Source organism: Bidens hawaiensis, unplaced genomic scaffold, assembly GCF_021521415.1.
Source record: "Bidens hawaiensis isolate Kalapana, Puna unplaced genomic scaffold, B.hawaiensis_p1.1 tig00011151_1, whole genome shotgun sequence".
In the NCBI taxonomy this organism is placed as follows: Eukaryota; Viridiplantae; Streptophyta; class Magnoliopsida; order Asterales; family Asteraceae; genus Bidens; species Bidens hawaiensis.
Window position 1 is genome coordinate 163367 of NW_027491863.1, and position 25936 is coordinate 189302.

A 25936-nucleotide genomic window follows, 5' to 3' on the forward strand; every position below is an offset into this window, starting at 1 on the left:
ATATTAACCCGACACCCTGATAGGCCCGTTTTTTTAATATATATATTTGAAAAAAATACGTATTCTTAAATCTTAATTTTAACCACAATTACTCAACTCATTTACGACCAATTTTTTCCCACCTTTGACCCAAAATTTTTCACGATTCTCGGAGACGATCCTATCACTAGCACACCCACTCATCTCCATTCCTCGAGTACCGGAGAACACCCTCAGATAAAAAAAACCCATAATAGTTAAGAAAACAAGCCCAACCTACAACCCATTATTTATTTATTTTTCGTCATATACGAGACTTAAATCCTACACCTCTCATTTTAAATTAAAGTATTTAGATGTCAGTCTCACTTCAACTACTTAAGCCAGAGATCATTAGCTTTTCATACGGTCAAATTAAAATAAAAAAAAATTCCATAAAAAAAATCCAAATTTATTATTATTCTTAATAGTAATAATAATAATAATAATAATAATAATAATAATAATAATAGTAGTAAATGTAATAACCAAAGCAAAACCGAAGACGACAAGAATCAGGGGCACAAGAGGAGTTGTTTGTATATTTCAGTGGTAAGATTATTATTATTATTATTATTATTATTATTATTATTATTAGATTAAAACAATGAGGTTGATATAAATGCAACCCATACCATTCCATTATATTCATCATCATCATCATCAATTTACAAAACTGCTTTTGCTGCTGTCAAATTAATGGCGGCTAACCCATGCATCACTTATTATGATTATTATTATTATTGTCATTTCACAGTTGGGCAGTCACCAAAGCTTCATAAAACCACCCATCCGTTTCCTCTTATCAATAACAGAGCTTCACAGTTTAAATCAATCGCTCCCAGATTACGGTTGCCGGTGACCATGACCAACCACCGCTTACGTCATCAACCGTCAGCCGTGGTCATCGGCGATGCGGTGGCGTCCGATGAGGATGACGTTATCTACCCAAATCAAGAGTTTGCTGACCACGCTCATGTTCCTAATTTCCAAAAGGTTGTTTTATTAATATTATTATTATTATTATTATTATTATTATTATTATTATTATCGGAAACCGAAACTGTATTTTAATAATCCAAACTATTTGGAACTGACACTTGTGGTGCTATAACTTTTTATGTTTTTTATATTTTATATAATTACAATTGATTTCGACACGTTTTTATGATGATTATGCTAGTGAAATCGAGTGTAAGTATATGATGATTATGCTAGTGGGATTGCCCGTGGTAAGAAAAAAGAAAGTTTAGCGTATCATTGGTCAAATTGTTAGTATGGATTATGGTCAGCTAAGTCATAGTTTGGATTATTAAAATCTTATTTCCAAAAGACAGTTAGTTAGGGTTTATTATTATTATTATATGTTATTGTGGAGAAACTGGATTTTAATAATCAAAACTATCACCTGTTAGCCAATAATAATATATACTTACACTTTGACCAGTAATCCTACCTTTCACTTTTGTTGTCAAAAACTCGATTTCGCTGGAGTATGTTTCTCCGTTTCGTTCTAAATTATTATTGTGACAGAAATCGAGTGACAATCAAGTATAAATCTATGTTGATTTTGCTACCGGACTGCTCTTGGGGTAGTCTTGGTATAAATCGAGTGACAATCAATTAAGATTATTATTGGTCAAACTGTAAGTATGGCATATTATCGGCCAATAGGCATTACGATGATTAAAAATCCAATTTTCCTGTTATTACTGTTGAATGATATTATTCGATTTTTATTTATTTTTTATTTATTTTTGTAATTATTCGTGTTGCTTCTATATCTATAGTTGATTAATAATACGTAATGCATGCCCTGCTGTTCCGGAAAAAAAAAAGACACGTAATACCTTACGTGGTTTTCATTATTCTTGGTTTTAGTACCTGGAGATGTATAAGAGGTCAATCGAAGATCCGGCCGGATTTTGGTCCGAAATGGCTGCGGGATTTTACTGGAAGAAGAAATGGGGTCAACAGGTCAACTCTGAGAATCTTGATATCACAAAAGGGAATATCAGTATAGAGGTAATCAGTAATTAATGGTCATGTTTTCCCTGTGAAGTTATATAGAATATTTAAAAACTTGTGTGTGTTTTAAAATTGATGCAGTGGTTCAAGGGTGGAATTACCAATATCTGTTACAACTGTTTGGATAAAAACATAGAATCCGGAAACGGTGAAAAGATTGCGGTTTATTGGGAAGGAAATGATCTTGGTTTTGATGATTCTTTGACTTATAATCAGTTGTTAGATAGAGTTTGTCAGGTTCATACTTTTGATTCTTTAATAAATCTTAAAACTTTTGAATTTTTATTCTTTTTACTGATTTTGATTGAAATTTTTTGATTTTATATGAATTTAGCTTGCAAATTACTTGAAAGAAAATGGAGTTAAAAAGGGCGATTCCGTGATTATTTACTTACCTATGCTCATGGAACTGCCTATATCCATGCTCGCGTGTGCTCGTATTGGAGCTGTTCATTCGGTATTACTTCTTATTTTTTGAATTATTAGTACCGTCTTCATTTCGTGACTATATTTATAAAATTTTTATACCATTTTGGATTTCAGGTGGTTTTTGCCGGATTCTCTGCAGACTCTCTTGAACAAAGGATTGTTGACTGCAAGCCGAAGATTGTGATCACTTGTAACGCGGTTAAGCGAGGCAAGAAAGTCATCAATCTTAAGGATATTGTTGACTCTGCACTCTCGAAATCATCTCAAAGTGGAATCCATGTTGGTAAGATATTTACATTTTCTTATGTTAAAACATATCTTATATGTGTTATCAGTCATTCGTTATCGGTTATTTTTTGTTTGAAACTTATTGTTTACTTGCTCGCAAACAGGTTTATGCTTAACTTATGCAAATGAATTAGCCATGAAAAGGGAAGATACTAAATGGCAAAAAGAAAGAGATGTTTGGTGGCAGGTATTTTAAATTCTTTTATTATACCTTTAATTGCCACATCAGCATCATTTATTTGATTTTTATAAAATTTCAGGATGTTGTTCCAAAATGTTCTACTAAATGTGATGTGGAGTGGGTTGATGGTGAGGATCCACTTTTTCTTCTCTATACAAGTGGAAGCACAGGAAAACCTAAGGTAATTATTTTTTATTTGACCCGTTGAGACAATACTAGGGGTGTAAACAAGCCGAGCCGAGACCAAGGTCAACTCATTATTGATTTACGAGGGCTCGAGCTCAAGCTCGGCTCGTTTCAAACTCTTTTTCTAAAGCTTGAGCTCAGGTGGTGAGTTTTTTTTCAAACTCGGGCTCGGCTCGTTTATTTTTTATTAATTAATTAATATACGTTTTATTATTATTATTTTGAGGAAAACCTTAAACGAGCCTAAGCTCAGCTCGAGCTCGTTTATTAGCTTAAACGACCCAAAGCTCGGCTCAAGCTCGGCTGTGAAGCGTTAACTTAATACATAGAAGTCCAAAAGAGCGAAAAAATTAAAAATACACAAGGCCCGTTAACGCTTGACGAGCCTCACATACAAGGCTTGAGCTTGAGCTCGATAACTAAACGAGCTTCGTTTGAGGCTAAGGCTCAGCCCATTTCGAGTTTTTTATCGATCCGAGCTCGAGTAGCTCGCGAGTAGGTTGTCTCGTTTGCCCCTAGATAACACGCAACCCAATTGACCCATTCGTAAATAAACATGTAGAAATGATATGTTTTGTGTTTTTTAAAGAATCATGTTGGTCCATTTAATAGGGTGTTCTACATACCACGGGAGGATACATGGTATACACTGCAGCGACATTCAAATATGCATTCGACTACAAACCATCTGATGTATACTGGTAATTCTTAATTTCATAACATTTTTTTAATTAATTTATGCCAATTATTGGCTATATTTAAATACTTGTTTTCTCTAGGTGTACGGCTGATTGTGGTTGGATTACCGGACACAGTTATGTTGCTTATGGACCTCTGCTTAATGGAGCAACAGTTGTACTTTATGAAGGGGTAAAACCGTAAAACTGAGTCTTGAACATCATGGTAAATGATATATCAATAATAATATTTTATGATGTCATAAATGTGCAGGTTCCTAATTATCCAGATCCTGGAAGATGTTGGGACATTGTTGACAAGTACAAGGTGACAATATTCTACACGGCTCCTACATTGGTGCGGTCGCTTATGCGCGATGGTGACGAGGCAAGGATTCTTTTCGTCATCATGTTATGCTATTTGAATTGCCCTTTACGCTGGCAAACTTGTACAGCCGATAAGCTTGTGCACTGCTCATCTATAATTTTCCTTTTAATTTTCAGCATGTGGCTCGTTATTCTCGTAAGTCTTTACGAGTCCTCGGTAGTGTAGGCGAGCCGATCAATCCAAGTGCATGGAGGTTCTTTTATTATTTTATTATATATTTATATATTTTAATTAAAACAATATTCATTTATCGAGCTTTAATTTACTTTTCTTTATCGATATGCAGGTGGTTTTACATTGTAGTTGGAGATTCAAGGTGTCCAATATCAGATACTTGGTGGCAAACAGAGACAGGCGGTTTCATGGTATGTATACACAAACAATCAATATTTGTTATATTCTTTATATGATTTATAAAAACCGTGCTTAACCATTTTCGCTTATTAGATCACTCCTTTGCCTGGTGCATGGCCTCAAAAACCTGGTTCTGCTACTTTTCCATTTTTCGGGGTTCAGGTATGTATTGAGCATATAATATTATTTTATAAATTTTTATACTGTTCCATCTAAATATTAATAAATGCAGCCAGCTATAGTGGATGACAAGGGAAAGGAACTGGAAGGCGAGTGCAGTGGCTATCTGTGTGTTAAAGCCTCGTGGCCCGGAGCATTCAGGACTCTTTTTGGGGATCATGAAAGATATGAAACAACTTATTTTAGCGCATTCCCCGGCTATTATTTCAGTGGTGATGGCTGCAGTAGGTAATATTATTTTATATTTCCTTATTATTTTTACTTTCAGTAGCTAAAGACATCAAACAAAGAACTAGGGCGTGCATGGGTTGATTTTGGGCTTAAACCGAACCAAAAAGCGAAAAAAACGGCTTTTGGGTTTTTGAAAATCGTTTGGTTTCGGTTCTAGTCTTCACAATGGGTTCGGTTTGGTTTTGTCATTGGGCTGGCCCAAAATAATGAGCTTGGACATGAAACTTTGGGTCTAAACTTTTTTGTTAATTAATGATTAATAGATTATTAATCATTTGGGCATAAAGTTTTTGAGCAAGTTACCTAATTCCAAAATAGAATTATAATTCAGATATTTCATAACAAAAGCCGGTTGTTTTTGGTTCGGTTATAAAAATCGGTTCAGTTTGTTCGGTTTTTTAGTACATGCAAAACTGCAACCTAACCGGAAATTTGGCTTTTGAATAAACATAGAACCAAACCGTCAGTTTTGGGTTGAATTCGGTTATTTCGGTTTCATGCACACCACTACAAAGAACCATTATGGTAAAAGCGCATGTTGGTAACATGTATTGCTTCATTTGTTTTACAGAGACAAGGATGGATATTATTGGCTCACTGGAAGAGTAGATGATGTAATTAATGTCAGGTAACTTGTTAAACTTAATTATGACTGCATTAAAACTATAATATAATATAAAGCAGTTAGTTTACAATTTTGTAACATGAACAGTGGACACCGAATTGGCACAGCAGAAGTTGAATCGGCTCTAGTTTCACATCCTAAATGTGCCGAAGCTGCAGTTGTTGGTGTCGAGCATGAGGTACGATATATGATAATAAATAAATAGAAACTTAATAAAATTATTTCAAGAGGCTCATTGTTTGTTTTGTCATAATAGGTCAAAGGTCAGTGTATATATGCATTTGTGACACCAGTTGAGGGCGTCGAGTATAGTGATGAACTTAAAAAAAGCCTGGTTCTTTCTGTCCGAACCAATGTAAGTTTTTAACGACATGTATAAAAAGATTGAAAATTTTGTATATCTCGAATCGTATTTGAGGCTTCTTATAACATCCACTTTGGTTTTAATCAGATTGGAGCGTTTGCAGCGCCCGAAAAAATTCATTGGGCGCCGGGACTTCCAAAGACAAGAAGTGGGAAAATAATGAGAAGAATATTGAGGAAAATTGCTTCTAGGCAGCTAGATGAGCTTGGGGATACAAGCACATTAGCAGATCCAAGTGTTGTTGACCAACTTATCGCGCTTGCTGACGTATAGATAGGGTGCTACAACTGACAAACTATGTTGTCAGGTGTCGGTTTTATACAAAATAGTGAGTGGAAGTTTGAGATATTAAGGGAAACTTAAGTTACAGAAATGCTGTGTTCTTTCAAAGGATAACTTTGGTTCATTATACATGGAATAAGGTGTTATGTTAAAGATTTAGCAAATTGTTATCACTAATAATAGAAATACTTTTTTCTTATATGCTTTGGCATTTAAGATCTTAAAGAGGTTTAGTGTGTTTTTGCGTATATAAAAAAGCTTAATCATTTGTTGATGAATCAAAGGTGGTTACACATTGTTTTAGTACATATATATGTTTTTTTGGCAAAAACTTGGTTTTCGCATAAAAAATACAATTTTTGATGCATTATGTACTTGTCTGTATTAGCTTGGGAATTTTGTTACGTGTTCTACTCTCTTCTCTCACTTACGAAGAAGACGATACTTCTCTAAACAAGTGGAGATCCATTGATGAACCTTTAGATAGGTATCATTGGAGCTTGTGTTGCAACGTTTCATAAACAATTATGACAGTTGGAATTAATGTTGCAGTTACATATATATTCAAATAAAGTCCGACCATCCAACTACCCAGAGTAAGTAGTCTGATGACACTAAAATTACCAGCATTGGATCCGCTTATGAGCCAGGGTGATTGATTGTGTTTTCTAAAGTTCAAATGTCGCTTAATAAACTAAACATTCGACAACTTTGTTAATAAATTGTAATCAAACTGTAAACACGTTTTATAACCTCTGCAAGCAACCACATTCAAGAATCATTGAACTGTTTTACAAATTATGCAAATGACTTTCGATGTACGTTTTATTTTCAGAAAATATACACAAATTTCTTTGACAGCCATAGGTTGGTTTCCAGAACAACGCATAAATATGAATCACGGTGTGAATACTTTTTTGACCGAACATTAAACTTCTCAAACTTTCGACATTAACCACTAAACTAAACAAAATCAAAACATGATATAAAAAGATCCAAAAATATAGTACCAAAAAAACATGTAAAAAGCCAAAAAAGATAATTATTACCTGTTCGTGGGAAATATGTCTTCCAGTACTGACCTCAACATTAACCATAAACAAAAACATAACAATCTCCTTAAAAGATGCGGACCGGCTTTCCCATTGTTGTCTTCAAGTACAAGCACCTAACCTGAATCCATTAAAACCATAACATAAGAAACACGGGCATAAAACATCAAAGCAATCGCCAAAAGTGGAATCAACGACTTACGTTTTGCCAATTCTTCTTGAGCAAAGAAACCAAGAAATTAACGCTCATTTGAACATTCTGGAAGATTTGCTTTTCTTCCATGCTGCAGTTTCCAACAGCAACTCCCATGCAGAGGACCTTCTTAAGTTGGAACTTAACTGTTGCCTTTGTTTCGATGACTTTTGCCTCAAGAGATTCTTGGTGGGAAACAAGAGTCGGGAACTTGCCTGCTTTGTTTAAACCGGGACCCAACAAACGAGGAATCTGCTTGATGACAGACTCAGAAGCCAAGAAAGCTTGATGCTTTTTAGCAAGTTTCTTAACTAACTTCTTGTTCTTGTTCAGTTTCTTCAGAGACTCGACATCCATATACTCAAGACCGATCTTTTGAGCCTGTGGTTATGTAAACAAGATATTAAAAATTTAAAATGTCTGTCATATCGCAAATTCAAGATACCGTTTGCTTTCTGTGTAAATATGAATAATTACCTCTTCGACATGTTGAGCATCTCCAAGCATGCAAACCTTAAGCTTAGGGCGAGGAATGTGAGGCAATTTCACGGTTCCGCTGAACCGCTTATCTTTTTGCGGGTCGTAATTCTTCAAACCGATTTGGAGCTCGATAGTTTCAGTGAAGTTACGTTTCTTTTCTTTTGCATCGGTAGTGATCGTAGTAATTGCCTCCCTGAGGGCTTCACTTGAAAGCTTACTGCAGAATTAAAAAAAACAGCGAGTTTGAGTGATAATTTGCAATATTAAGTGTAATATTTCTACAATAATAAATTAAATAACAAAAAACATATGTAAACTCTGTCAAAATATTATCATTTGTGATATAAAAAAAACAATTTGCAAATTCAAATAATCTTCTTACTTAACAAAAGCCAAGCCAAAGTAATATTAAACTAAAACTCGTTAAGTTATCGATCCCGGGCGCAAAACTTGTATGGGAAGAATGTTTACGCTCTCGTCAAGCCGTGCCAAACTAGGCTCATTTAAGGTTTTTCTCAACATATAAAAACAATTCAAATGTATATAAAGTAACTATAAATAAGCTTGAAAAGACAACTCACGAGCCAAGCACAAGCTCTCATAACTCAATATATATAAACCAGTCAATATTTCATTATACACTTGGCAGACATTATTTCTTAATGCATCAAAAATCAAAATAATCTACAAGGAAATAAATATAAAAAATAAAATTTGATTATATAAACATACCTCATTTTCAGCAATTTTTCTTCTCTGCAACTTCAATTCTGCAAAAAAAAAACATTTAAATTCATTCATATTCATATGATTGATAACAAGTTAAGAAGAAGCTTGTTAATTAACAATAATCAACAAATACGTCATTATATACTATCAAGGTAAGAACAAGAATAACATGCAGCATACAGATGAATAAAATCAAATTAAAATGAAGAAATAGTAGTACCTCTGGTAAGGGTTTAATACTGCTGATAAGATCAATAAAAACAGCTGATAATAATAATATTAATAATAATAATAAAAATATATGAGGTTGAAACTTAAACCCTAGATGGTGATGTGAATGGGCCTTGTATTATGTGGGCTTTAAAGTAGCCCATTTTTGTTTTCTTTTGTTAAATGAAGTAGTATGTGGGCCGTGAGGATATCAAACACAATGGCCTAAATTGAGTTGAGGATAGAGGTGCATAAATCGGGTTTTTTAAATAACCGGGTTTGGGTATGATCGGGTATTAGAAAATCAAGTATTTCAATACTCGGGTTGGGTTCGTTTCAGTTTATTGTCTCTAAAAACCATATCCTATGTACTAGGTTTGGGGCGGTATAGAACTGAGAATTCTAAAACCGGGTATTTTAATACCCTATTTCCGGGTATTGAAGAAACCCTATTTTTGGATTTTTTTTTTTGGGGGTATAGATTGAATTATAAGGAGTTACACATTTTAGGGGTATTTTTTGGATATTTTTCAGGTTTTGGAAAAACTCGGTTCCGGGTATGGAACTAGTTTTGGTTTTCGGAAACTACCGGGTACATATTGGGTCCGGTTCGTGTACGGATTTTGGTACTGAAATGCATACCCTATTCATACCCTATGGTAGGGTCAGATACAAGTTCAAGTATTGAAAACCCGAGTATAAAAATAACCGGTTCGGGTTTTTTTCGGGTCCAGTTTCGGGTTCGGGTTTTTTGTGCACCTCTAGTTGAGGATATGAAAAGTAAGGATTGTTTCTAATGATCGGTTTCGGTTCGGGTTGAAACTAGTTTCTTGACCATGTTAATTAGTTAAGGTTTTGGCCGGTTTTGGTTCGGTTAACCGGTTTGGAACCGGTTTAGGTATAAACAATTTCAAACTGGTTCTGAACCTACGGTTTCAATCGATTTCAAACCGGTTTCTACATAATCGGTTTCAAACCGGTTCATTTCGTTCTATTTTTTGGGTCGGTTCGGTAACTGGTTTATTTGTCCACCTCTAAGAGGGAATGTGTGTTTGGTTCAGTAAAATGAAACTTGTTCATAGTTATGTTTCACATACATGTGGAATAATTCAAAGACTACCTCTTAATCAGTTTGACATCTTAATGCTTCGGCACAAGTTGACAAACAACCCCTAATACTGTTTAATTTTATGATATTATACGATTTATTTATTTATAAATAACATTATACGTTGCATTAATTTCACATGTAAGTATGAACAATACTATTTTTTTAACGACATAGGATATCATGTGTAAACCTACCCTACTAGGTGCTATGTCCAATGTCGAATCCGCGATCGCCGTGAGACCGTAGTCCCCGATCCCCTGAAACCGGATGGAATTTGTAAACCCTCGCCCACTGTCGGGTTAAAACCCGTGGTTAAATGCCTAATTTGTCCCTTCATCCAGATGTTCATAGAAATGACTCACGTAAGAATCCGACTTGTATCCCCACTTTGAAGGGCAGACCAACTAACCACCTGACCAAAATCACAGGACATGAACATACCATATTGATTGTTGTTGTTTTTTTTAATTTTATTTTTACATTTTACACCATTGGTAATATACACATTATTTAGTATTCTATTTTACATTTCCCTTAAATACTAGTATGAACGATATGAATGTTGGCACTCTGATGAACCTAACAATTTCGACCGAACATCGGTACGGTATAAGTATTATCGAAACAAGTAACGCTATTTATTTTTTATGGTTCCACGGATGTCTTTAATCTTTTTCTTGACGTTCACGAATTAATTTTGTTAAAACGAAGATATGCTCAAAATAGCGTACCATGATGAACTGAACCGACTCTAACCAAACAACATTGATATCGACTAAATGCCAAATAAAGATGTGGTCTTTTCGTTAAGGATGTTGTACGCAAGGGTCTTCGCTAATGAAAGTTTGACCGGTCTTCAGGCTTTACGATCCATCAAATCCCAGTTTGAGTTATCAAATCTTTTGGTTTATGACTTGACAAAAGGCAAATGTATATTATTATTTAGAGATAAGTAATGTTCTATACGTATCTTCCAAAACCCAAAGTCATGGCCGTTAAATTTGTCAATCTTGGTCTTCCCGTCTTATGTTATGAGAACCGATTAAATGAGCCGAGCTAAGCTATGAAGCCACTTTTGTTAGGTTTGGTTATCACGATTTTCCCAAATAGAAAGTTAATTCGCGTGCAAGATAACACGTAAACTTGATGAAGAAGATAGCACAAAAGATTTACGTGGTTCGATGAGACCTATACACCAGAGAGTCAATTTTATTATCAACGTTGTTGAGGAATTACAATTCTAAGGACTAGTATTTATAGACTAAAGAATTGGTTTCCTACTGTGTATAACTTCAACTACTCTTCAAGGCTAGAAAATCTCTATTATACGGTATTTTGCTAGAGATTTGGTAACATGCATCAATAATGCCAATTAAGGCAGACTACCAACACTGCTCCTAGGGCTGGCTACCATTTGGGTCGATAGCCTCCGCTAGGGGTGCAAACGAGCCGAGCTAAGCCTGAGCTCAACCAGGCTAGAGTTCAGCTCGTTAACTTAAACAAAGCTCGAGCTTGAGCTCGGCTCATTTCGATCTTTAATTCTAAAGCTCGAACTCAGCTCGTGAGTATTTTTTTCAAGTTTACGCTTAGCTCGTTTACTTTATTAATTATAATTAGTTTTATTTATTTTTTTCAATTATAATTTTATATAATAACATAATATACATTATTTAGCTATTTTTTCAAAACGTTGTATATATAAATTAATAATTTTAAATATATATGTATATATTTAGGATTATTGGATTAAAATAATCCTGCCTTTAATGAGTTGACCAATAATAATCCCAACTCAGTTATTTTCCTCTGTCAGTCCCACATTTTTCATTTTTTTGTTTTATGATCCCCCGTTAAAAATAACTAACGGGGTTAAGTTTTTACTGATATGGTTAATGACTTGGCATTTTAAATATCCTACATGGCTTTTACTAATTTTTTTCCCCCTCTCTGATTAATTACGTGGAATCCACATCTTCAAAGGCACAATAATAAATAAACCCCAACTATGACCCTCTAGGCCTCTACCCCAAGCATGTTCATTGCCCCTCTGCTTATCCGGCACTCCCTCCGGCGACTTCAAGTTTATGGCGGCCTGACACCACTGCGCCATAAGTCGGCTCCTCGCCTCTTCCTACCGCACCACCGCACCTAAACATCAAGGCCACATATATGCAATTCTTAATCGGAAAGAAGCACCATTGTTTCAAACCCGCGATTGTCGCTGCCGCAATCGCCGATCATTACACATAAGACCATCGTCAGATCTGTGTCAAACGGCCTGCCATCGCAGCCGCACATCTGTGTCAAACGGAAAGAAGCACCATTGTTTCAAACCCGCCATCGTCATATCTGTGTCAAACGGCCTGCCAAATCTGCTGATTGTCTTTTCCATCAATCGGTTTCAAACCCGCCATCGCTTCTATCACCCCATCTGCAATCGATCGGTGGTTATTAACACCACCCCCATCAACGCCAATGCCTGAAACCCACCTGAAAGTACCTTAAATCATCTTAAACAATTCGGTGGGCTACTAGTTTTATTGGGTGGGGAGGTGTGACCGGTTGGTGCCTTGGTGGTTAATGTTAAATTGTTAATGAGCACGATGACCCGTTGGTGGTGAACAAGATGAGGGAGGGGGCATTGTTGTGATCTAGCACTTTATTTTATAGATAATAATAAAGAAAAAAACCACGTTGGATTTTAAAATGCCAAGTCATTAGCTACATCAGCAAAAACTTAACCCCGTTAATTATTTTTAACGGGGATCATAAAACAAAAAAACATGGAAAAGATGAAACTGTCAAAGGGAAATAATTGAGGTGAAATTATTATTGGCCAACTAATTAAAGGGGGGATTATTTTAATCCAATAATCCATATATTTATATGTATAAAATATAAAACTTATATAAATAGAATGCTCATTTAGGCTCACGAGCTGGCTCGAGCTTGGTAAGTGAAGCTCAGGCTCATGCTCGTTTATTAAACGAGTTTAGTTTTAGGTTCAAGCTCGGGCTCGTTGATGCTCGACTCAATCGAGCTTTGTCACGAGCCGATTTTAAATAGCTCGCTAGCGGCTCGGCTTGTTTGCACCCCTAGCCTCCGCACTAGATCATAGATCGATTGTATACATTTCTAACCCTTCTTAAATTTGTTATTTTTTCAAAGCAGCAAGGCATATTTGTAATCCAATTGAACATTTTTGTAATCCAGTCAAGGTTGCAATAATCGCTAGGCGGACCCTAGGCGGTCGATTGGGAGTTGGGTGTACTCGGAGTACTCGGGGACGGTAAATATAATCAAATTAATTTTTGAACATTATATATATGTCAAATATCATCAGTTACTTAATATTTATAACAAAATAGGGGAAAATATAAATAAAAAATACATTTTTAAATAACAAAATATTCTAAAAATTACTAATCATTAATTAAAAAAATGATATTTGTTCTTTAATATTATTGAGATACGAAATATGTTTTATTTTTTTGAATCAAAATCTGTCCAAGTTCACCTTTAAGATGTGGTTCTGGCTGAGGTTGACCACATTTGAACGATTTTTAGTATCTAGGAGAATTTACAGAAACTCGTCTCGGCGACATACCTTGTAGCAAGTACTCAGAGAGTACTCGGCCTTATAATCCTAATTCTTACAACAATGAATCCAGTTGGCCAAATAAAAGATAATTGAAGTGATCCTTTCTTTAGAACTTATTTCACCACTGATGATTATGTAATTATTTCTATAAACGGCTAATTTAATAACATATTCAATAAAGACCAAGTTAGCAGTAAATCCGCTAATTAAGACTGCTATCTGCTAATAGTCTATAGTTAAGGCTATTTAAGTCTAAATTCTTATTCTAAAATATATCAATTGTTATAAGAGCATTCCCAATCCATTCTCTAAAGTTGTCAAACCCATATAATTTATGGTAAATTTTAAAAAAACCATCAAAATCACCTCTCCAATCCATTCTCTATTATATGGATGAGTTATATGGCAACTAAAGTAAATCCCTAAATATAGGGACTCATTTTTTATCCATATCATATAATATATCACATATCTCTCAATCACCATTTACTATATAATAAGACAAAAGAGAAAAAGTAACAAAGAATTAATTTATGGATATAAATAGAGAATAGAATGTGAAAGAATTTTGAAAAATGATAGATAAATTTATGAAATGGTGTTTTTTAGCTAAATTATATGGAAAATATATGGAATGGGACGTGAATGCTCTAACAACTATCAAGATACAGTTTATCTGTATAATATTTATTACATGTTAATTATTCAACGATATATTAGTTATATATTAATAATTATTTTTATTAAAAAAATTAAAATTGATACATTCTTCTCGGAGTGAAAAAGAGTATAATTTTCCTGTTTTTTATTGCTAAAAGATATGATGGATATCAAAAAGAATGAATCACAATGAAATGTCAAATCAATTAATTGATATTCCAAATGATTAATATTCTGTAAATTTTATGTTAAATTTCGTTAGGAATCAATTACTCAACTCATATATGGAAGAAGCTATGTAGGTATTTAAGTGTCAACAAGAATAACTAAACAGACAAAAAGAACTCATCAATTTTTATACGTGGTTTTTCCTCAAGGAATAAAATTTTTCATAGTTTTCACATGGAAGTGGATGTCTTATGCGAGTAAAATAAATTAAGCCCTTATATAATATTCTTTTTGAAAAATGATGAAAGGTATCCTTTTTCTTACCGTGTCATACATATTGAACTTATCAAAAGTATCACAATAAGTTACATGTCTTTGTAACGGTATGTATGTGTGTATTATGAAGGTTTGTTTAAGTTTCTATCTTTAATAATTTTGCTATTTTATATTTTATAATGATTTGTTTATTTTTTTGGCGTAGTGTTGTTTTAATTTGATACGTATATATTAGTTTGTTATGTTTATTATATATATATTTTTTAATGTTTAGGTTGTTTCAATTGAGATGTGTAGTTTTTCAGATTTTTAACGAATGAACATAAATGAACACAGACATGTATTTTTTTAAACAAACAAACATGCATGAATACAAATATTTGTCAATGAAAAAAGAGCAGTTGATGTAGATGACGATAGTGGTTGATGTATGAGAGGAGAGGTTGACAAAGGGTGGTAGGAAGTTAACCGATGATGGAAATGATATATCGACAACAGATAATATGTAAGGAGAGAAATTAAATTAAAGTTTGATGATTAAAGGATTTCATAAATAATTGAGATGTTATAACCCGTTTATAAAGGGCTATCCAGGTCTGGTGAAACCCCTGCGAAAATTACTGTTTGATGATTAAGGAGTTATTTCACAAATAAATGAGATATCATAACTCGTTTAAGAGATATTCAGGTTTGGTAAGACCCATAACCCGATAAAATTATTTTTTGATTATAAAAGAGTTTCACTAATAAATGAGATGTTATAACTCATTTAAATACTATCCGAACTTAGTGAGACCCATACCCGTGACTTTGTTGAATAGCATGAGAACTCTTAAATCACAAATCAAACAATCTGGTGACTTAAGAGGAATTGAGAAGCACCTAAAGAGTGACATATAGAATTTTTTGACATACATTTATAAAGATATAAAATTTATACAGATAGAGGATGTGTTTCATTATAGAACTCCTAAATTATTTAAGAACTTTTATACTCTTAACAACCAACTTTATTTTTTTAGTATATTAATATTATTAGTGTGTAGTTTTATCACCTTTTATATTTATATTTACGACTACAATTATGCAAGTTAGCTTTTTATACAGATCTAATTTTTTTTAAACATATGTATACTTGTGATTTATATATGTAATAAAAAAGTTATATGTAAATACGATAAAAATACTATCAAATAATGTTGATATATAAACAAATTAAAAAAATGTTTGGTTGTTAAGACAACCTAAAAGTTTTTAACTTTTTTTAATTTCTTAAAAGAAACCAACCCAATATATATATTGCAATTAGCCTTATGTTTCAATGGCATGGGGTAATGGTTAACACATGCAATCCTTGAGGTCACGGGTTCGAAACATGACTCAAGAGGGTTTTCTCACAGTGGTAGGTTTCCTCCTTGATGTGTTATTGAATGAGTCAGGCTTGAGTGCCAAAATAGTGTGGAGGGTTGATATCTCATCTCAGGAAGGCTCACTCGGGCATTGAGGGGAGTTCCAAATGCTGTTAAAAAAAGGAAAATATCTTTTTTGAAAGGCATCCGTTGTTGTGGCATCAACGCATATCCCAAATGGTTATAACACTTTTCATCCTTATTACCTGAGTTTGAATCCCCTTTATAGTGCTGATGTGCATATTTCAGAACACACACATAAGTCGATAATTGAACCTGAGACCCCTAAAAAGTTACCCTCAAAAAATCTTTTGACCACCCATCAATATCAATGTGAAGAAGATGGTTCAAGCGACTGAATCGGACAGCTTATGCATATGTGTCTAGTGCTTTCAGATTATGAGAAGAGTGATATCAATATGTTATGTACTAGATTAGTGAAAATGCCCCCAAAGCTAAATGTGTGATAAACTAAACTATGTTTAGGAAAATGGAAGTCAATGAACTCTTTTGCTTTGATGACATGACCTCACACCACCACAACCTCTCTTTTACATTCTCAAATTCCCCTTTTGTTTTTCTTATAAAATTTAATATTTATAATTATAATGATGGTGGAATAGCTTTATGCTCCACCTTTTTATATAATAAACTTTTATTAATTTATTTCCATTTATAGTAAATGGTCTATTGAGAATCATCTATTTTGGAAGGTTCGAACAATACCATTGTGTATGCTTATTACGTTTTTATTTATTTGTATATTCATATTTTAACTTTTCCATATTTGCAAAAGTTCTTAATGCTTTATGTGGTAGTTTGATTGAGAATGCCCTAAAATAGTAGTACATTATACCTTGTATGATCTATTTTAGCCTAATTCATAAAGGTCAAATCATATATTTTGAGCCATTTTTTATTAACAATATAGGTTTTTTGACAAATACATATAATATTCCTAGAATATTATATATATATATATATATATGTATGTATGTATGTATGGGGTTCTAGACAACTTAGCTAAATATGGTAAAAAATGAGAAAAAAATTCGAGTATACACCATTTACCATAGTAAATCATCGGGATGTAAGTATGTTACTATATGGGCGTAAGCAACGGGTGTAACATAGTTAAAATAGGGTTAAATTGATTCACAATCTAAAAATCAAATCAACTTGTTTATCTACAACCAACTATAAAAGCAGAATGTTTATTAAATTCGACCATATCAACCTCATTATTTTATGTCGGATTTAGTTATTATCATAGTATAAAACTAGAGGGGGTGAATAGTTTTTTTTAGGTTTTAATACCATTTTTATGAGCTAACGACTTTGTTAAACTCTTTTCACAAATTATAAAATCAAACAAAGTAAATAAAGAGTTAAGGGTAAGAGATAATACAACCGGATTTATAGAGGTTCTAGCGTATGTTAACTAATCCACCTTTCATCCTATCCTTGATCAAGAGTTTTCTTCACTAGTTATCTCCTAAAATATTAGGGATCACCAATACTATAATCTCGCTATAGAGGTTTAGTATGTTATTTTTGTCTACTAAAGATTGCCAAGAGAAGTTAAAAATTGGTTGGAGAAAAGACGAACATTGGCGAGAGAAGTTAAAAATTGACCAGAGAAAAGGCGTTGGTAATCTACCGATAAATCTACGCTTTGGTCGTAGAAATGTCATACAATAACCAGTTGGTAAGGTGTTCATCAATAAATCCATGAGAATTAAATATCCATCACTGTTCCATTGGAAAGAAAATCACCCACGATTAATATTATACCAATAGAGCTTCGACTACAAATACTCGTTGATTATGATTTTCACCAACGGTGTTCTAGCATATCCTTCCGTGGTTAATGCTTTGTTTTCTTGTAGCGAGTTCCATATTTTCGTTATTAATTTTTTTAATAAATGTAATAGATGAAGAATTCAATGATTATTATTACAGAATCATATTCTATATGGCTTAATTTTCTAATGATCTAATCAACAGTGCAGAGCCGAAAAGTTCTATTTCGAATTGCATAATTTAATCATCCATTTTCAAGGAATTATTCATAACTAATTAATATTATTGTTCTATTTGTAATTTGCTCTTTCCTAAAGATCAAACCACTCCATTTGGATTCATTCATTTAGCCAAAAAAAAAGAGAGAGAGAGAGGCCAAACTACATGATTTAATTGTTGGGAAATTGTTAAAATGAGTTTTTAACAAAATAAAAAAGTCTTTGGACTTAAGCAATTGTATCTCTATATGCGGGTATATACATAATTATTTTTGGTTTTGTATTTTTTGTGTTGAGAGCTTCACAACGAATGAAACCGTATTCAAAACAGAACTAAGATGAATCGTAAGGATGCTCGAAGTTGAGTGATTGAAATGAATATTGCGAAACTTGAGGGACTCCAATAGAATTTGTTACATCTTTGGAACTAATCCTAACAAATTATTTTTGTCATACATCAAGATATCAAATAGATGTTTAGACTTTTTTTTTTGGTTACTAATTACGTTTAAACTCATGTTTATGAATTACATGGATGTTTTGGTTATGATTTAAGTCTTTTCATGAACCATTATGAAGTTTTAGACTTCGTTTTTAGTGGGATTGGCTTTCCTATTCAAAAATGGTTTGCGGCGCAATTTATTGCCCGTATGTCTGCCACTTTATTGTAATCGCTTTTTAAAAATTATTATATATCGTTATTGAGAAAAAAAAATTTATATATATATTAACATTAACATGTCATGAATCAAATGAAGGCTTTAACCATTTTATTTTACTCATAAAATATGTTTAAATAAATAACTAAAAATGGTTTTGCTATGATTATAAATAAAAAGGCAAAATGGATTAAAATAATCTTATCTTTTATGCATTAGCAAATAATAATCTTAGCTGAGTTATTTCCTTCCAGTAATTCCATCTTTTTCTTTATCCTTTTTGGTTTATGATCCCCGTTAAAAATAAGTAACAAAGTTGGTATAATCTGACGTGGTTATGCAATAATAAAGTGCAAAACACTAAATGCAAGATCGAATAAAGCAATAATTACTAAAAACTCATTGTGGGGAGAAAAACATAGACTTGTTTCCCAATTGCTAAATATTTATATTTAAATTTATTTTAACGGAATTATAATATTTATATACACTGATTACAAAAGCCTGCGCACAAATTCTCCCACGTTTTAATGTTTATTTTGCCTTTTTTTTGGGTCGAATCATAAACCTCTACATATATACTTTGTTACCCTTAGCCTCAAACTATAATAGTTTGTGGTGTACCAAGTCTTTTGTGAGGTACTAGAAATAAATGGCAAAAATGTCAGATCCTCTTGTGATTGGTAGGGTGGTGGGAGATGTAGTAGATAACTTCACTCAATGTGTGGATATGTCTGTCATGTACAATTCGTTGGAGCAAGTTTACAACGGGCACGAGCTGTTTCCTTCATCGGTCGCTTCTAAACCAAAGGTTGATGTTCGTGGCGGTGATTTGAGATCCTTCTTTACTCTGGTACACTACCTTCAGTTCCACTTTGTTTATTTCAAACCACAAACAATTTGTTTTGTTGTTCAAAAAGGGCCGCGGCACAACTTGCGTAGTGCTTATTTGCTTATTATTTCGATGTAAACAGTTAACACTACTTTTTAATGCAAAGAATTTGTTTTCTTTACTCCGGTACATTACCTTCTACTTTGTTTATTTCAAAACGCAAACTAATAGTTTGTCTACTATTTCGATGTAAACGCTATGATGTTTTAGTGATTTTCTTGGTTTTAATGTTGTTTTTGTGTTGGAATTCCAGATTATGACAGACCCAGATGTTCCTGGTCCAAGTGATCCGTACCTCAGGGAGCACTTGCACTGGTACAATTATATATGAACTCAGTAGCCAAACTCTTAATCTTGTGTGTGTGTTTAGTTTCTATAACTATATTATCTTCATAACATAATTTTTTATTGTTTTGGGTGAGGGTATGGACCTATATATAGAGTATACACCATCTTCTTAGCTGTAAAGTTAACTAGTCATGTCCTCAAACCCTAATTAATACATAAACATCTATATCTAACGAATTACACGTATATGCCATATGATATTAACATATATAATAACATTGCTAAGGGTTTAAGAAGGTTATTTACAACTTGTATGTTAAATCTTGCATTTCGAGTTATGCTAGTTTTTTAATAGCGTTTGGAACTATCTTTAATACCTAAGTAAGCTTTACAGAGACAAGATGTCAACTATGATCATGCTACTCTATTGATTAATTCTATGTATTTGTCATATAAAAGCGATATATAATTTTTAAAATTTGGCAGATAACAAATCCTAGTATAAGTTGGATGTTAGTAGTTCCTTTGCTTTTGGGAAAAAATGCAACACTTCTTTTTAGTTTGTCTTAAATAAAACATAATAACTTTTAGGGTAAGTTCTTGATGAACAAATCTTTTATTTACCTATTACTTGAAACCATGTTTCTTAAATACTTGAAACATAATCTCTATAATCCTATTATAAATCTATGCATACCCATATTCAAAATGAGCCTCAAACCCTCAACTTCAAAAGGAGTTGACATCATAATTAATAGCCATTTGGTTTCTTGAAAACCTTATATCTTATGTTTTGGTGCTAAAATATTTATTATATGTTTTTATGGTTATTTTGAACATTCAACTAACAAAGTATAATTACACACACACTATAACTGTATAACAGTTCAAAGTATACTATTTAACTTCACGAATATTAATAGGTGCAAGGAACCTTATACTTCTGATATACAGTCAATGAAGTTGTTCTTTTGCTTCATTATTGACTAACGAAAGCAAGTAACTATATATAAATATATTGAATATATTTGTATCGATATAATATTCTTGATCTCTTGCCCAAAAGATTACACGTAACCAAGCTAGGGCCGGGGGGGCTAGCTAGAAGTAAACCTGTACACTATTCTCACACCAAAAAGAAAGCCATGTTTAGGATCTCATATTCATGATTCTCTCTTTTTACTTCATCTTAATCAAGGGTTCTACCTTTATTACAAAATAAAATAAAAATAAAGATCTAGATGATCATCAAGTTAATTGACAACACCATTTTGGATATTACTACATCGATTAAGTGAAAGACTTGTTTCATACAACAAGAGTATCCATAACAATAAACCTATATAAACAGACTTCTTATATTCCAAATTTTTCTTAAAAACCTGCATTTTTATTTTCACAACAACAAACCTCCACGAACTACGTTAAAACTTATCGAATTATATATGTATATATAGTTGTTAAAATAAAAATATAAAGTTTTTCTAAAAATGGTAAGAATAACATAAAATTTAAAGTTAGGAAACTATGTGAATCTATCTATAAAACTATGTAGCTTAAATCCTATAGAGTTAAGTGCCATTTTAGTACCTGTAGTTTGGTCAACTACGAAAGTTTAGTACCTATTCTTTATTTTGTGCAAATGGCTACCCCAGTTTCAAAATCTTGCAATTTTAGTACTTATTTTTAACACCGTTTATTTTGTTCGTTAAGTCAGGGTTAAATTGGTAATTTCCTTTATTTTATCTTTTCCATTAATAAAATCCCACTGTATATTTCATCTCTAACCTATCTTCATCTCTAACCATAAATCCCCAAATCCCTAAATCGAACCCCATACAATATCAAGCAAATCACACCTAAATCACCTATTCTCTCCACCAAATTTCTTTCTTTTCATACATAAATCCGGCGATGGTTAACGGCGGAGTAAATCCGACGAACATCTGGTAGAAGCTGCCGGCCCACCACTACTTTTGCATCTGATTCAGATGGATGCGACTTGATTTCGTGGCGCCATTGAAAAAGGGGGTTGGTTTGCAAGAGAAGGCGGCGATGGTGGATTCAGACAAAACATGCCGGAAAATGGTGGGGGTTGATCCGATAGCCGGAAAATCGAGTGGCAGTTGTGGCTCATGGGGGAGAGAGAGAGACGGTGCAGGTGGTGGTGGAGTCTGGCGGTGATGCAGCGGTGGTGGTTGGCGATGGTGTTTGGTAGTGGTGGGGTGAGATTTGATGTATAAAACCCTATATAATATCTCTTTCAATATTAAGGGGAGATGTGGTAGATGACAGGGGGAGAGAAAAAGCAAAATTACCTAAATACCCCTGACTTAACGAATAAAATAAACGGTGTTAGAAATAAGTACTAAAATTGCAAGATTTTTGAAACTGAGGTAGCCATTTATACAAAATAAAGAATAAGTACTAAAGTTGCATAGTTGACCAAACCACAGGTACCAAAGTGGCACTTAACTCAATCCTATATCTTATGAAACTATTTGTTATTTTGAAAACTACTAATCTCAACCAATAGATCTTAGATCCAAGGACTTCTACTCCACAACGGGTGGAGTTTGGTGTTTGGTTTGTGTGCAAAATTCCACATCAGCCGGACCACGACTTTGATGTCCGTTACAGGTGCTCTAAGTAGTATTACCTAGGTCGATCCGTTGAAGCAACTCAATGGTTTCTTATTATGATTTCTATACAATATTTTCTATTGATCAAACCGCGCAATAGATGTATTAATCCAATTTCATTTTTCTAAAACATGAATACCAATTAAGGAATTAAATAAAAAGAAAAGATTGTATATATGCATGTCACATCTTCCCTTGATAAAATAGTTTTGGATTCTGGAGAGATCTTGTCTACAATCCATGATGATCATTTGATAATGGTATAACAGTAGAAAACATACAAGAAGAATTGAAATAGATGGATATATCCTAAGTGACTGTGGAATATTGACCAGACCAGAGAATGTGAAACCTGAACACAATAACAATCTGAACAAACAAAGTAAAAAAAGCAAGAGTGTTGTTTAAAGGGGGTCTACTAGAAAAGCAATATGTCAGGTTCATCTTGTTTACCTGTTTTAACATTGGACCGACCAATAATGCTTTGACAACGTTTTTTTCTTTCACAGGATTGTCACAGATATCCCAGGCACCACGGACTCCTCATTTGGTACCTTCTTCATACATTATTCACTTCTTTTTATTTCACTTTAGATCAAACATGCATGATTTTTAAGCTATGGGTTAAATTGACAACTGGCATGCTAGTCTTATTCAAAACCCTAACCCTACAATCTTTACTTTTACATAAAACAATATGATACCTTGTTATGTGTTTTATTATGTATAGGATTAATAAGTTAGCTTCAATTCGATGGGTCCAAGAAAAATATAAGTTTTCGGGATGTCCGAAATTCCTAACCCTAAAAGCGACTTTCAGCTTTGGTTTTATAAACACGGCCATTATAGACACTACTAGAAAACAAGTTATTTTTTCACAAAAGTTTCCTACAAATTTTCTACGACAAGTAGTTCCAACAGATTTTCAACAAACAAAAATAAGCTCCAGCTTTGCTACAATATTATCTAATAAACATTATGTTAAGTTAAAATAGTTTTGGTAGGAAAGTTTTAGGAAGTTTACAACCACATGTTTTTGTAGCCATTTTGGTAAGAAAAGTTGTTGGAAAACGATTTTCAAGCATGTGTTTTTCCAACGTAACTTTTTGTTGAAAAACTGTTAGAAATGAGATTTTCCAACAAATTTCCTACGAATTCAGTTGTAGACAAACATCTCATGTTTCTAGTAGTGGGATTATTTATAATAGGTTGGGTGTACTTCATTGGTTTCATTTGTCTTGGCAACACCATCTCAAGTGATTCAACAAACTAAAAAAGGTTAAGAAACCGAATGTGAAACAAGTGAATTTGTGTGGAAATTAAGTTGTATGCATCGGGTAGTTTGAAATACCGCCTCTACCAATTTGGTAAACTGTTGGATGCTTCGGTATAAATGATGTGTCATCATTTAATTGGATGATATGAATATGGTTCTTTGGGTGCTTCTTCATGTGACACTGGTACCCAAAATGGTTAAGAACATACAATATTCATAGATGCATATTTAGAATAAAACTGTAGTTGATGAAATGAATAGAAAAACAATCTTTCAAAAATCAAAAGGTGAATAGCTTCATAACTTGGTCCTAGTCCATCACTCTAGCTTAACTCAAACCCTAAGGTAGGACTTTCTTTCTTTCTTTCACGTGTCATATAATTAAGCTTTATTGTTTTGTATATTAATGCACGTCAAGTCTGAATACACATTCTTTTAGTCATCTTAATTGCATATAACAAAATAATAAATTATCTTATTGACATGAAATATTGATCCGAGACAATGCAAGGTTAGTAACAATAGGGTTTGTGAAAACTCACCACAAGAGAAAGAAACAAAAAAAAAAACAACTATGTAAAATACTCTAGAAATCGGCGGCTTAGCCGACTGTTGCTAGCCGAGAAGAAAATGAGAGCGGAGAGAGAAGAGATTCGTATTATTGGGCTGAGACAATGTAGGATTTGTAAAAATTCATCACAAGTGAATACAATATTATTGATCAATATAATATACATAAGATACGATAAATGGTAAATTAAAGAAAACCTAATCAAATATCATCTTTTAGAAAAAAAATCATAACAAAATAAAACTTTAATGATAATTTTTAATTCTTTCAAGTTTCTCTCTAATAATAATCATGGTGTCTAACTAACATTACCACTTCACTATAGGAAAGAGCAGTACCGTGATGATTTTCTCTAGGGGTGACAAAATGTTATGTGTGAGCTAGGGGCTTTATCACTGTGGGCCTTTGGGCGGTGGGTTTGTTTTGGAATTGGTGGCAGGCAGGGTCACCTGCGTTGTATGTGATGGTGGACGTGGGTGGTCTTTTGTCGATGGGTGTATACCCGGGTGACCAAGCGTTGTTGATCGTTAAAAAAATGTTTATGATCACTTCAGAAAGATAACATATATAACTAACAGTGGTTAGAATGTTATAATGATAGCAAGCAGAAAAATAATGATTTATTTATGAAATACATAATTTGTTACCATTAATGTTGTCAAACAGGAAAAGAGGTAGTGAGCTATGAAATACCAAGGCCAAACATAGGCATTCACAGGTTTGTGTTTCTGCTTTTCAAGCAAAGGGGAAGGCAGACTGTTAATTGTCCACCTTCAAGGCATGGTTTCAACACGCGCAATTTTTCTCATGAAAATGAATTAGGACCGCCTGTTGCCGGTGTCTTCTTTAACTGCCAAAGAGAAACTGCGGCAAGAAGACGCTGATCTGATCGTTACACGATTTTACCACTTTAACTAAAAAATGATGGTTATGTATGAATTATATAAGCAAACATGGACTGGTTGTTAATGTATGATTGCTGCTAGTTTATGTATCTTAAAAGTTGGGTGTTTAGAATAAAGAAGTGGGGTGTAATGTTAACTTACCTCTATTATATCACAAAATTGGCCGAATTATGTACGAGATCTCCCTTTAATTTCTTCTTGATTTTCAGTTACTATTCTATAATTTCTATTACTTGTGACGTTAATTGTATTCATTGTTAAAGTTACAAAGTTTAAGGGGCATGGTGTAATTATTAGAAACAATGTTTATTATGTAATTTAGTATCTACATAAGTATAGAGTCCAGATTGTACCAGGTTCATGTGTTTAATATGAATCGGTATAATGAACCGATACAAGCCTAGAAAGGGTCGGTTCGATGGGTATAAAAGGAGATGATCACCTTCAAGAACACATAAAAGGAGAGATTGTAGGGCGTGGGGCCAAATATATAGACTTGTGTAATGGTTAGTTTAATGTATCTGCGTTTTCATTTATTGTATGAACTTTTATTGTAAGTCTA

The 25936-nt window shown here is 33.3% G+C and overlaps 3 protein-coding genes across 3 annotated transcripts; 2 read left to right on the forward strand and 1 right to left on the reverse strand.

Moving 5' to 3' along the window:
• Positions 1-679: 679 nt before the first annotated feature.
• LOC143537210 (acetyl-coenzyme A synthetase, chloroplastic/glyoxysomal-like) lies at positions 680-6400 on the forward strand. Its single transcript, XM_077031031.1, has 18 exons — positions 680-1014; positions 1900-2043; positions 2128-2283; positions 2381-2503; positions 2590-2758; positions 2868-2950; positions 3024-3125; positions 3743-3831; positions 3910-4000; positions 4082-4195; positions 4312-4388; positions 4482-4560; positions 4643-4711; positions 4782-4957; positions 5532-5588; positions 5673-5763; positions 5842-5940; positions 6037-6400. The coding sequence occupies exons 1-18, from the start codon at positions 718-720 to the stop codon at positions 6220-6222; spliced, it is 2202 nt and encodes a 733-aa protein (XP_076887146.1). The 5' UTR covers positions 680-717; the 3' UTR covers positions 6223-6400.
• A 778-nt stretch (positions 6401-7178) lies between these two features.
• Positions 7179-8693, reverse strand: LOC143537229 (large ribosomal subunit protein uL1z-like). The gene is made up of 4 exons (XM_077031044.1): positions 8689-8693; positions 7954-8173; positions 7486-7857; positions 7179-7404 (listed from the first exon to the last, which is right to left on the reverse strand). The coding sequence occupies exons 1-4, from the start codon at positions 8691-8693 to the stop codon at positions 7351-7353; spliced, it is 651 nt and encodes a 216-aa protein (XP_076887159.1). The 3' UTR covers positions 7179-7350.
• A 10604-nt stretch (positions 8694-19297) lies between these two features.
• Positions 19298-25353, forward strand: LOC143537181 (CEN-like protein 2). The gene is made up of 4 exons (XM_077031003.1): positions 19298-19653; positions 19946-20007; positions 23132-23172; positions 25136-25353. Exons 1-4 carry the CDS (start codon positions 19453-19455, stop codon positions 25351-25353), a joined length of 522 nt encoding a protein of 173 aa, XP_076887118.1. The 5' UTR covers positions 19298-19452.
• The last annotated feature ends 583 nt before the right edge of the window (positions 25354-25936 follow it).

Excerpts from the sequence above, each read along its gene's own strand:
- LOC143537181 (XM_077031003.1), top strand. The coding sequence starts at position 19,453 with ATGGCAAAAATGTCAGATCCTCTTGTGATTGGTAGGGTGGTGGGAGAT. Across the intron at positions 20,008-23,131 it reads CTCAGGGAGCACTTGCACTG|GATTGTCACAGATATCCCAG; the intron begins GTACAATTATAT and ends TTTCTTTCACAG. Across the intron at positions 23,173-25,135 it reads CACCACGGACTCCTCATTTG|GAAAAGAGGTAGTGAGCTAT; the intron begins GTACCTTCTTCA and ends GTTGTCAAACAG.
- LOC143537210 (XM_077031031.1), top strand. The coding sequence starts at position 718 with ATGGCGGCTAACCCATGCATCACTTATTATGATTATTATTATTATTGT. Across the intron at positions 1,015-1,899 it reads ATGTTCCTAATTTCCAAAAG|TACCTGGAGATGTATAAGAG; the intron begins GTTGTTTTATTA and ends TCTTGGTTTTAG. Across the intron at positions 4,196-4,311 it reads TTATGCGCGATGGTGACGAG|CATGTGGCTCGTTATTCTCG; the intron begins GCAAGGATTCTT and ends TTTAATTTTCAG.
- LOC143537229 (XM_077031044.1), bottom strand. Across the intron at positions 7,858-7,953 it reads ATGCTCAACATGTCGAAGAG|GCTCAAAAGATCGGTCTTGA; the intron begins GTAATTATTCAT and ends ACATAACCACAG. Across the intron at positions 7,405-7,485 it reads TCAAGAAGAATTGGCAAAAC|GTTAGGTGCTTGTACTTGAA; the intron begins GTAAGTCGTTGA and ends TAATGGATTCAG.